Source organism: Sinocyclocheilus rhinocerous, unplaced genomic scaffold (genome assembly GCF_001515625.1).
Source record: "Sinocyclocheilus rhinocerous isolate Xijiao unplaced genomic scaffold, SAMN03320098_v1.1 scaffold1238, whole genome shotgun sequence".
NCBI classification, from domain to species: domain Eukaryota; kingdom Metazoa; phylum Chordata; class Actinopteri; order Cypriniformes; family Cyprinidae; genus Sinocyclocheilus; species Sinocyclocheilus rhinocerous.
Genome location: NW_015662954.1, coordinates 484,024 through 496,646, shown reverse-complemented (window position 1 = coordinate 496,646; position 12,623 = coordinate 484,024). Strand labels below are relative to the sequence as shown.

The 12,623-nt window shown below is 34.6% G+C and overlaps 1 protein-coding gene and 1 pseudogene across 2 annotated transcripts; one reads left to right on the top strand and one right to left on the bottom strand.

Annotated features, from left to right (window-relative positions):
* Positions 1 to 156: 156 nt before the first annotated feature.
* On the bottom strand, positions 157 to 5,306 carry LOC107728579 (DNA-directed RNA polymerases I, II, and III subunit RPABC1). 2 transcript variants are annotated; one of them, XM_016538804.1, is made up of 9 exons: positions 5,174 to 5,306; positions 4,913 to 4,949; positions 4,572 to 4,746; positions 4,351 to 4,466; positions 4,187 to 4,267; positions 1,676 to 1,734; positions 1,098 to 1,176; positions 922 to 997; positions 157 to 254 (listed from the first exon to the last, which is right to left on the bottom strand). In XM_016538804.1, exons 1-8 carry the CDS (start codon positions 5,191 to 5,193, stop codon positions 932 to 934), a joined length of 633 nt encoding a protein of 210 aa, XP_016394290.1. In that variant the 5' UTR covers positions 5,194 to 5,306; the 3' UTR covers positions 157 to 254; positions 922 to 931. The 2 variants fall into 2 exon arrangements, with proteins under 2 accessions (XP_016394290.1, XP_016394289.1); XM_016538803.1 differs by lacking the exon at positions 5,174 to 5,306 and having other exon boundaries at positions 4,913 to 5,061.
* Positions 5,307 to 5,698: 392 nt separating this feature from the next.
* LOC107728580 (phospholipid hydroperoxide glutathione peroxidase, mitochondrial-like) lies at positions 5,699 to 11,192 on the top strand (annotated as a pseudogene).
* The last annotated feature ends 1,431 nt before the right edge of the window (positions 11,193 to 12,623 follow it).

The window sequence follows — 12,623 nt, the reverse complement described above, 5'->3', positions numbered from 1 at the left end:
CCCCCCCCCCCCCCCCCCCATCACAACAATGGCTTTCAGAAAGAAAAAGGTAAGTGCTTGCGCTTTATTTACTTTCAGGTTTTGAGGCTTGTGTTCACAGCTCATTTGGGACCAAACTAACAGCGTTTTTAATGTTGTCAAATAAAATGACACAAGGAGAGAAAGAATAGCAAAATCATATTTATTAGTTAAAAAAACGTAAAGGACAAAATTCAGCCCATGTTCACTTTCAGCAGTTGGAGAAAATTTCAAATCTGTCAAACAAAAGATGAAACAAATATCATTAATTCCTTAAAAATATTAACATTAAAGAATTTTTTTTTGTGAAGGCACTAAAATAACACTTAACTAAATAGACCTTAAGAAAACAAACTAATTCAAAACTATGTACTAAAGACAATATGTGACACTGGACCACCGTCTTAAGTGTCAAATTTTCAAAATTGAGATTTATAAATCATCTGAAAGGTGAACAAATAAGCTTTCCATTGATGTATGGTTTATTAGGATCGGACAATATTTGGCCGAGATACAACTATTTGAAAATCTGGAATCTGAGGGTGCGAGAAAATCGCCTTTAAAGTTGTCCAAATGAAGTCCTTAGGAATATATATTACTAATCAAAAATTAAGTTTTGATATTTACAGTAGGAAATTTACAAAATATCTTAATGGAAAATGATCTTTACTTAATATCCTAATGATTTTTGGCATTAAATAAAAATCTATCATTTTGACCCATACAAAGTTTTTTTGGCTATTGCTACAAATATACCCCAGAGACTCAAGACTGGTTTTGTGGTCCAGGGTCACGTATAGTAATGATACTTAAGTAACACTTGCTTCACAGATTTGCATCTTGAATTTGAATTATTGTTGTTGATATACACATCCTCCAGTGAACTACAACAGAAATACTGACTTCATAAGCATTACTGGACCAGTCTGTATGTGATGTACCGTCCAGCAGTTTCACTCGGTCTGATGATCTTAACAACCTGAAGAACATGCCACAAGTTAACTTGAACACTCAAATGCTCAAACTAAAGATTTTTAGAGATGTCAAAATAAGAAGAAAATACACATTTGAGTTCCTACCTGGCCTCTCTTTAAGCCAAAGTAACGGGCAACAGGATCCCCGGCTTGAATTCTGGGAAGCTGGCTTTCCTTTAGTTTACTGGAGAGCAGCTGGTTAAGGCTAAACTAACCAATCTAAAGTACCAACTAATGAAGTAAACCATCCAACTGAATCCAATAAATCAGGGTTGTTATAGTTAACTAAAAAAAACATTAAAAACATTTGTTACCTAAAATAAACACAGGCATTCACTTACATAGTATTTTTTCCCCATACTATGTAAGTCAATGGCTACAGTCAACTGTTTGGTTACCAATTCTTCAAAATATCATCTTTTGTGTTCAACAGAAGAAAGAAACTCGTACAGGTTAAGAACAACTTGAGGGTGAGTAAATGGTGACTGTTTTCATTTGTGTAAACTATCCCTTCAACTGAAATAAAATATTTTTAAAAATATAGTTGCCAAGGCAAGATTTTTCATTTAACGTAACTAAAAAAATAAAAAAAAACACAATTTAGAATATGAATAAAAACTATAACGGTATCATTGTTACTAACATAACAGTGCTATAAACTTCAACCAAAACTCAAAGGATACTACCGCGCCAGCAACTCGGTCACTTCCTCTTTAGTCATGACTATGTGCTCTGGAACAAGCTGAAGGAAATAAACTCATTATTATTGTGCAAATTACATTAAAACAATGTGTAATATTAGCATTTTGGTGTAAATGGCCAAATGATAAGTCGATAAAAATCTAAAACGCCTTAAGCCCGAGACACTGCACGATTTTAGCAATCCTATAAGATCATTGCATGTCACACTGGATGTCGACATGGATCTAATAAACTTGGGTGCGCCGTGCGTGTAGACTGTACGATGATAAAACCTAGTGACTCATACGATACGACGCACGTTACTATAGAAGAATAAACGTCATCAGCATGCGCTAGTGGTGAACAAAAAGAGCAGGATAAATCACACTTTAGCAGTTGTAGTTTTTATGTGTGCTGAAACAAAGTGGAAGCGGCGAAAGAGGATGGCATGAGAGCTTAAGTTTTATGTTTCAGCGCCATGTCGCGTTTTTATTGGCTGGTCAGTAAACGTGGATTGTAACGGCAAAGACACTGAGCGATGATCATGCTGTATCGTAGGATGTCTTTGGTCGCAAGACCGTGACAACGGCCATCTTCGAACCTCTCTCACTGTACGAGATCAGGAGCCATGATCACAGAAATCGCCACGATTGTTTCACAATGCCAGTCTGTCGTCTGGGACAGCCGAAAATTGTGCAGTGTGTTTTGGGCTTTAAAAGAGAGAGCTTTAAAAGATAGCTACATCACCCACACCCTAATGATATTATAAGAGCACACTTCAGTTATTTCGTCTGTCTCTTTAAATGCATGAACTCAGGTGGATTCTGATTGGCTGTCAATGTTTTTATCGTTTTATCAGTTGGGGAAAAAAATCGTTCTTAAAGTCATACGAATGATATTCCTAACTATAGTTGTAATGTGGACCACCATATATTCTCACAGAAATAGAACGATTACAAAAACTTTATAGTTATTATGATTTTAGCACAGAGGGACGATGACGTTGGAATCTGAACGATTTTACTTTTAGCTGATTTACAGTCAAGCCAAAATTTATTCGGACACCTTCAACATTTCGCACATTATCGCAGTTTATTAGCTATTGTTTAGAAAATGGTAATAAAATATGACAAGAACTCCGAGTTAAACTGTGTCAGATCAAATTCATCTTGATAATGTCAGATAACTTTGATAGAAAGGTATGTAAGGAGTTAGATTGAATGGCTGTCAGCTGTTAAATTTAAGTACACAATTAGTAAGTGAAAATAGCATATTTTCTTAGCGATAGATGCTATTTACACTGTTAAAATAGCAGGATTTTCTGCTATTTATACTACTCACCTCAGTATTATAGAACATTATAAAACAGTATGCAGTAATAACGTATTGAGTGTAAATTATCATTTTAATTCAAATTATCAAATGGATGCCACCTTATTGGGACAATAAAGCCCTTCCTACACCTACCCGATACTTTATTTTAAACTTTTTGATCATTTCCTAAATTTAAATAAATGCTTTTCCGATGTGATATGAAATTTGAAAAGGGAGAAAGAAAAGTTTGGCAAAAGACGGATTCGAACCCGGGTCGATCGAGTCAAAAAGACTACAGAACGCGCTTTACCATCTACGCCTCCTGAAGCTGACGATTGTCTGTTGTCTTTTGCAGTGTTGACCATCCCTATCACACATTTGTGGGTGGAGCTACTGTAAATAACCTCTGCCAACAAGGTGGGCTATTTGCACTTATGCCGAGTTCACACTGCACGATTTTAGCCCGATTTTTCACTCGCCGACAAAATCGGTGCTCGTTCACGCGAGTGAAAATCACCCAGTGTGAATTATCAAAATTCGTGATCTGAGTCATGCAGTGTGAAACCCCCTGTCGCCGATCCATCGTGCAATGTGAACACAGCAGCAACTGAATGCTACCCCAGATAGTCACGCAGTGTGAAAACAACGGCGATCCGACGAGTTTGAAAATCGTGCAGTGTGAACTCGGCATTAGTGTAAATAGACACTCCGATTAGATAATACCAATTTAGGGCAACCAACTACCAAGCAATGCTTATGCTAATGCTAATTTTGTTCAGTCTGTGGTGTAAAAAGGTCACATTAGCAATTAAAGAAAAACACTTAAGCAAAACATGGTCAGGTCAAAGCGTCTGAATAATTTTTGGTCCCAATTTTTATCAATTTTACTGGTAGTAAACTGTATGAAGAATTTTGGGGTATAATATGCCAGTTTACTTTATTTTGCTATCCTCACTTGCATAAATGAACTATAGAGTCCTGCACCCACTAGTAAAAAAAAAAATCTAAAATTATATCTGGTGTCTACATTTTTGGTTTGACTGGACTATAAAAACACTGACAGCCAACCAGAATCAGCCTGACTGCACATTTAATGCTACAGACGACACGCATGAAGTGCGCTCTTATTGTCAGTTGGCGCGAACGCTAATATAGTTGCCGTTCTTTGTGTGAACGGCGTTTAAATGCAGCTTCCTCACCTCGTGTTCGGTAATGTTGATTAGAAGCTCCTGCTGAAGAAACTGCTCAAGTATGTACTTAGGCGCCATGTCTACCAGAGACTGAAATTTAAAAGACAAACACATAATTGAAATGCCTTAATAGTTAATGCTCCTCTAAATGTAAGTGTATATGCTTGCGTCACCTGTTTGGCGGAGGGCGTCATGCCCATCTGGACAACAATGATGGCCCTGGTGATGTTTTCTTCTTGCATTCGCTGGCAATACATCTTTATGGTCTTGATGCCAACCTTTGGTTCCTCTGAAAGCAAGAGCACGGGTAGATATGATAAACCAAGCGTTCCTCAACAGTTCGTAACGGACGAGTTCAACAGGAGCTAGGCTTGTTGTTGAAGATGCACCATACCAGGGAAGAACACAAACATCTGGTCGGTCGGATCGTCGTTGTGGGCGACCAGGACCGTGAGATCAGTTCGTCGCGGTCGACCTTCGCTGGGTTTGTCTCCAAACTGGCTTCTGAACTCATCCAGAGTCTGATCCAGTTCATCTTGCGTCACCAAATAACCACGATCGTGACAAAGCTGAAAGATAAAGGCATATATTATAAGGACATAATAGCATATTTCTGTTATTTGGATGCGTACTGTATGTTAGGAGATCATAAATCATGAAACTCCTGCGGATCCGAATAAGCATCACAATAAACTGTCCACGCAGCATGTAAACAATTATGGCCTTTTAATTTACCTGCATTATAGTTTTTCTAATTTTCCATAGTCTGTATGTCTCTTCCTCGTCATCCATATCGCGCTAAAAAGAGGAAGATATTACGATCAAAACAGACCGCTTATTCGATCCTTTTACTCCACGTTTGGGTCCCGTTGCTGCCGGCGCGTGTATATGATGTCAGACGTTACGCCACCGTGCGCACTTTTGATTTCGCATGTACAAAATAATGTTTTTTGTAGATGTATAAGCTTTTGCTATCCGCTTTCAACGAATCTGTATGTCTCTTCCTCGTCATCCATATCGCGCTAAAAAGAGGAAGATATTACGATCAAAACAGACCGCTTATTCGATCCTTTTACTCCACGTTTGGGTCCCGTTGCTGCCGGCGCGTGTATATGACGTCAGACGTTACGCCACCGTGCGCACTTTTGATTTCGCATGTACAAAATAATATTTTTTGTAGATGTATCTAGAAACGGTTCCGATTATCTGGAATTACACGTGGAAAGAAAGTGCGTGTGATTTCAGCAAATTTGGTTCTTTCGAACAGTTCGTATCAAAGAACCGATTCACAAAAAGATTCCGTGGTTCCTTTGTCGTCTCTAATATTTAGAGCACATTACATTCTTTAAAACCTTCAAATAAAGCATGAAGACACATATACGTTTTATTAATATATGGGAGTTTATTGTAATTTCACGTGTCATTACGAATCGTGGTGTTTATTTCACTTCATGAACGAATCGCTCTGTGTACCGGTTCAACTGATTCACTGAAAAGAACCGACTCAAAGGAAGTGTCCATTGAAGAGAAGCGAGAAGATTTTAAAAAATGGCCTTTATCCATCGTTTCTTGCTGTTCAGTGCTTTATCGAGCAGTGGGATCATTGGTGCAATGGTATTGTAACGTTAAATACTTCTGTAACTTTAACTTGCAAATCTAAATCATATTACGTAATCGGGTAATTATGAGGTTACGTGCTGCATAATTACGGGGGTTTTGCTAATGTTTTATCATCAGTTTACACAATCAGTCCTATAGTTTCAGTGTATTTAGGTCTTTGTGTCTCATTCTTCCATAACAGTAGTTCACTTTTTCCGTTAGCTTATATAAATAATGCGCAACAATAATCTAATGTAATTACATGTTTTAAAAAATATATTTTTATTGTTGTTGCATACATTAGAAGACATTTGTTTTCATAAGATCTGCTTAGTAATAGACATTTTTTTCTTTGAAACATGTATTGGATATTTTTATATTTTTGTATCCATTACATATATTTTACAAAAGGATCATCTATAAAATTTTACTATTTATGGTATTTTTATATATAAAATAAATACCAGGCCTATTAGTTCACTTTTTCCGTTAGCTTATATAAATAATGCGCAACAATAATCTAATGTAATTACATGTTTTAAAAAATATATTTTTATTGTTGTTGCATACATTAGAAGACATTTGTTTTCATAAGATCTGCTTAGTAATAGACATTTTTTTCTTTGAAACATGTATTGGATATTTTTATATTTTTGTATCCATTACATATATTTTACAAAAGGATCATCTATAAAATGTTACTATTTATGGTATTTTGATATATAAAATAAATACTAGGCCTATTACATTTACATTACATTTACATTTAGTCATTTAGCAGACGCTTTTATCCAAAGCGACTTACAAATGAGGACAATAAAAGCAGTCAAAACTAACAAAAGAGCAATAATATATAAGTGCAAATGACAAGTCTCGGTTAGCCTAACGCAGTACACGTAGCAAGGTGTATATATATATATTATACACATATACACACACACACACACACAAAGAAAAACAAGTAGATAGAATAGAAAAAATAGAAAGCTAGTGTTTGTTTTTTTTATAAAATAAAAAATAATAAAATAAAAAATAAAAAAAGAAGATAAATATAGATAAATTAGAATTAAAATAGAATAGAAAGTGTTAGAGTTAGAGGGTCAAATAAAGGTTTGACATTGCTTTTTAACTATTACATTACGTGTTACTTATAAGAACATTACATAACCGTGGTAAGTGTCCAAAAATGGCATGATCAAATGCCAAAATACTACAAAGACAGCTAATTATGACATAAAGTTGAAATTATGGTTTAAAAAGTCAAATTATGATACAAAACTAAATGAAATTATGACAACAAATCGATGGAGATAAAATGTCAAAATTGTTGAAATTGTGAGGAAAATCATATTTATGACAAAAAATAATGACTTGCCTTTAGTCTTATGACATAATATTTAATTTCATCAAAATGATCTGAATTTCAAACTTTTATGCCATAATAATAGATTTATATTTATTATAATTTTGACTTTCTCTCGTAATTATGACTTGGTGTGTCATAGTTTGGAATTTTTGTGTCATTAATATTGGCTTTGTCTCATAATTATGACTCATTATCTCACAATTTAAACTTTTTTTCCTCAGAATTATGACTTGGTATATATTCATGACTATTTTATTGCAATTAGTGCGAGTCAAAACATTGTTTCATTTGTTATTAGCCTATTATTTCATTTAATAATATTTTTGTGGCATGAATCTGTTCCTGAAGGCAATGCCTAATCAATATCCAAATGAAATATCATGTGTTTGCCATTCTAATCCACTTTAGAAGCAGTAAAATTTATATAATGCATACATCAGCGACTTATCTGGTATGTGGACCAAGTGCCAACACACACAGCAAGCTATCAGCTTTCTCAGTTGTGTAAGATTGTCACCCAGTGACCTTTGACCTCAATAGGAGTGACAGTCAAATACCCCACACGTAGACAAGCTTCAATCCTGTAGTCAGCAAAAAATCAACCTATGAGGAAGAAACAGCCTCCAGGTGTCCAGTTAATATTTATTTGGAGCCCTATATATATGCGGGGTTTTCAGTGTTTGGAGAATTCGGCACTTTAAGAGGATTTGATCTAATACGCTGCCTGCCGTTTCAGCAGTTAGTACTGAAAGGCAGTCATGCGTTTCTTAGGGTCCGCTGTTGTTTTCTCCCTAGTGTTGCAGACAATGGTAAGAAATGCTCTTAAAAGCCCATTATTTTAAAATGTGTGAATAGCTTACCAGTTTTTCAGTTGCGTCTGGAATTTCAATATAGAGATTTGTATCTAATATTTGTTTGAAGGTGTTACTAACAGTGTTCTTATTTTTACGTGTGTATATGTATTCAAATCACTCCTATTTGTTTACACCAGCATGTTTTTATTTTCAGTCTGCACCGCTAGAGGACTGGCAGTCGGCCAAATCCATTTATGAATTCACTGCCACGGATATAGATGGCAATGAAGTTTCCCTGGAAAAATACAGGTGAGAGATGGAAATCAGCATGTCATAAAACCTTTTGTTCAAGTGTGAAAAACATCACAGTGGACTTGCAGTCTAAAGGAGTCGATGCTAGTTAGCAAAAGTCCGAGCCCGTCTGCAGATTTTGGGCTGTCGGAGTCGATATATTTCTATGGAAGCCCATTTCCACAACAACTTTGGCGAATCATAATTATGAGATAAAAAGTCATAATTATGACTTAGTAAGTCATAAAAAAAATCTAAGTTTTGACATTCTAAGTCTTACTTATGGCATAAAAAGACAAAATTATGACAAAAGTCAAAATTATGATATTATGGCATAAAAAGTAGAATTATGATATAAAAAGTAAAAATGACATACTAGAATATAATAGACAAAAATATGAAATTATTACAAAAAACTTGAGATAAAATGTCAAATGACAAAAAGTCAAGATTATGAGATAAAAAGTTGTAATTATGACACTTTTCTTTACTTGTCATAATTATCTTTTTGTCTCATAATTTCAGCCATATATGTCAGAATTGTGACTTTATCTTATTTATTTGATCTTTTGACTTTTTGTTTCATAATTTGACCACATACATCAGAATTATGACTTTATCTCAATTTTGACTTTTTATCTCATAATGATGACTTAGTATTTTATAAATTAGATTTTTGTTCTCAGTTAGGACTCAAAATCTCATAATTTAGCATGTCTTAGTTTAAATTTTTTGTCTTAATTATGGCTTTATCTCAGAATTTTGACTTTATCTCATTAAGTCATAATGTTGACTTTTAATCTCATAACTGTGAGTGTCTCTTAATTTTGACATTTTATGTCACAATTATGATTTACCAAAGCATGATTTGGCAGACACAGACTTCCATAGATTTCACAGAAAATTGTGTAATGTATGATGGGCACAGACTATGATTCTATCCAATCAGAGGATATCAAACATGTTTCATATTTTGAGATGATTTTAAAACACACAATGTTTTTATTCGTTTATTCACACATTTCTGCATAAGTCTGGTAGTGTGTTACAGTATCCTCAGTCTGTATGATTGTGTGACGCATCATTGCTTTAGTGTCAATCAATTTGTAACTCTAACAAAATCTAATTTACTGTACACTTTAGGGGGAAAGTTGTCATCATCACTAATGTTGCCTCAAAGTGAGGCAAAACGCCGGTAAACTACTCTCAGTTTGCAGAAATGCATGCCAAGCACGCTGAGAGAGGTTTAAGCATCCTGGCCTTCCCATCCAACCAGTTTGGGCATCAGGTATGGGGGGCAAAAACATTTTTAATGCTCTTAAAGCTAATAAATACTGTGATCTAATAATACGTTTTTGTTCAGGAACCAGGAACAAATGCCCAAATCAAGGAATTCGCCGAGTCTTACAACGCACAGTTTGATATGTTCAGTAAGATTGACGTGAACGGCGACTCGGCGCACCCTCTGTGGAAGTGGCTGAAGGAACAACCAAATGGGAAAGGATTCCTTGGAAAGTGGGTTGCCAGATAATTTAACTTAGTTGACTTGTAAATTCTGTGGAAATAAATGCTTATTTGATATAGGCTAAGTAGATTCAATGGATAGTCCAGCCAAAATTGAAACGTATGTTACTCAATCTTCTGTGGAACTTAAAATAAGATATTCTGAAGAATGTTGGTAACCAAACAGTTTCTGTTCCCATTGACTCCCATTGTTTTATTGTCCATTTGTGACCCTGGAGCACAAAAGCAGTCTTAAGTCGAAATTTAGCAAATTTATCCTCTGCAGTGAATGGGTGCCGTCAGAATGAAAGTCCAAATAGCTGATAAAAACATCACTGTTTTCCACCCGACTCCAGTCCATCGATTAACGTCTTGTGCGAAAATCTGCGTGTTTGTTAGAGAAAAGAAGTCCTTTATCCATAATACCACTTTCTCCAGTGAAAAAGTCATCTCATCTGAATCAGGAGAGATCAGCACTATGCTGTTATCTATATGTGTAGATTATATCTGCATTTAGTATAGAATATAGACTGGAATTTTGGCCAGAAGCGATGGTTTAAAGTTAAAATATTGACTCATTCTGACGGCACCCATTCACTGCAGAGGATCCATTGGTGGGCAAGTGATGTAATGCTAAATTTCTCCAAATCTTGGATGGCCTGAGCATGAATACATTTTCATCAAATTTAAATTTTTGGGTGAACTATACCTTTAATAGAGCTGCACTCTAAAAACTGTTTAAATATCTATTGACTGTTGTTTTTATTCCATTATAGTGGCATCAAATGGAATTTCACTAAGGTTTGTGCGTTTTCCCTTTGAATTATGCTAATTAAAAGCATATTATGAATTAAATCTTGTATTTTAAACATGAATACTTACTTACCAATTATTAGTATGATTAAAAAAGTTTAATTTGCTATCAATTTTTGTGTTTTCTTTTCAGTTCCTTATTAACCGTGAAGGCCAGGTTGTGAAGAGATACTCCCCATTACAGGATCCAAGCGTAAGTTGTATTAATCTTTGATTGTATTTTAATCTGAGTCATAAACTAGGCCATGTTTAAGATTAGCTACAGTATCTAATTATCACAGTGACATTGGCACACAAAATATATTATGCCTAAATATCTCTAAGGAGCATCATTAGCTGACTGTCAAATTACCGCACGCTGCCCTGCCGCCCCTCTTCATTCTCCCCGACTGACCGCTGGGTATCAGTGATGGCGTCTCATGGACTAATGATGGTTTGTCTGGAAACCCCTCTTGAGGAAAGAACAGACCTGATGCATTTGGCGTGCAACCCCTCCTGAGAGCATCATCAGTGCCCAGCATCACTCTGGAGAGAGACCCCCGCTCCTTCAACTGCCCCTATGCTTTGAAAAGAAAATATGCACATTTATTTAGAACTAAACATGTTGTCATAGTGTAAAATTTCTTAATAAATGCAAAAAGATTAATTTTAACATTTGTTGGTGTTTTGTTGATGTCAGTGAGCCAGCGTTATTTTAGTATCATTGAGGTACTATTATAGTTTTTTATTTTATTTTGATTATTATTATTATTATTATTATTATTTTACTATTTTTGAATTCGTTTTTATTTTCGTATTTTTCATTTTCATTCAGTTAAAGTATTAGTAATTTTGTGGTGTTTTTGTTGTCATTTTTGTTAGATGTTTTTTTAATATATGGCTTTATTTTTTTTTTTTATAAATTTTTATTTCAGTTTTATTAATACAAAATATTAATGTTGCTTTGGCAGTTAGCTGGAATAAAATAAGTTAATTTCTCTTTAAATTATTATTAGTTTAGTTAATGTTTATTTTATTTCAAGTATTTTTTTAATGATTTTATTTTTTGTTAAACTATAATAACCCTGAAGTGAGCTTGAAATATTTTATATAATGATTGCCCAGGAAAACTGTAAAATCAACATTGATATAATAATATTAATAATTCTCATAATATTTATATTATAAACACTCTATATGTACACACACAAAGAAATAATATTTGTTATTTATTGTATATGCTCACTGCTTCATTTAGATTCAGATTCATTAAAGATTATTGTTATTTTTCATTAATTAATATTTTGTAAGAACAACCTAACAGTGAAAACAACACTTTTGGGATTATATTATATTATACTTTATATTATATTAAAACTGAACAAATTTTAATTAAGTCGTATATATGAGAGTTAAGCCTTTCTTCCGACGTGTATTAATGAACATTCACCAACAGAGAGCAGCAGCAGCCTCATCCAAACACTCAGCAGCTCCTGTGTATGCGTTTGGAAGTGCGATTCATCTTGACGAATCGACTCCTTCGTTTCGGTTCAATGAACCAGTTCAAAAAGTCAATTGTTTTGATAGTCATCATGTTCGTTTTCTTAATGACGGAAAAAACTCGCTGTTTGTCACTTTGGTTATATTTAATTAGATACTGTGTCAACATTGTGTTGTTTATTCAATGCGAAATTATACTTTTCGCCCAAATACCATTTGTTACAGTAACGCTGTAAAATGCTAAAGTTCATGCAAGTAGCGTAAGATGCTTTCACAATATCTGTCGTAATTTCTTTCTTAATTTCTTAATTTCTAGTAACAAGTATATGCTGACAAACAAACCGCAAAACCAGGGGGCTGTTTCATAAAACAAGTTTACCAAACAAGCCAGGCTTATTTCATTTATTCTGACTTGTTTTTAACCAAATCAACTGACAATAAGTCAGACTAAATGAAATAAACCTGGGGCCTGTACCATGAAGCTGGTTTAGCTGGCTAGCCAGGTAAGTTTCAGTTTAGTTTGCACCAATCCTGGGTTTTAGGTACCATGAAAGTGGCTTGGCTTTTAGCAGCATTCATTGCCTTAGTAACTCACACTCCA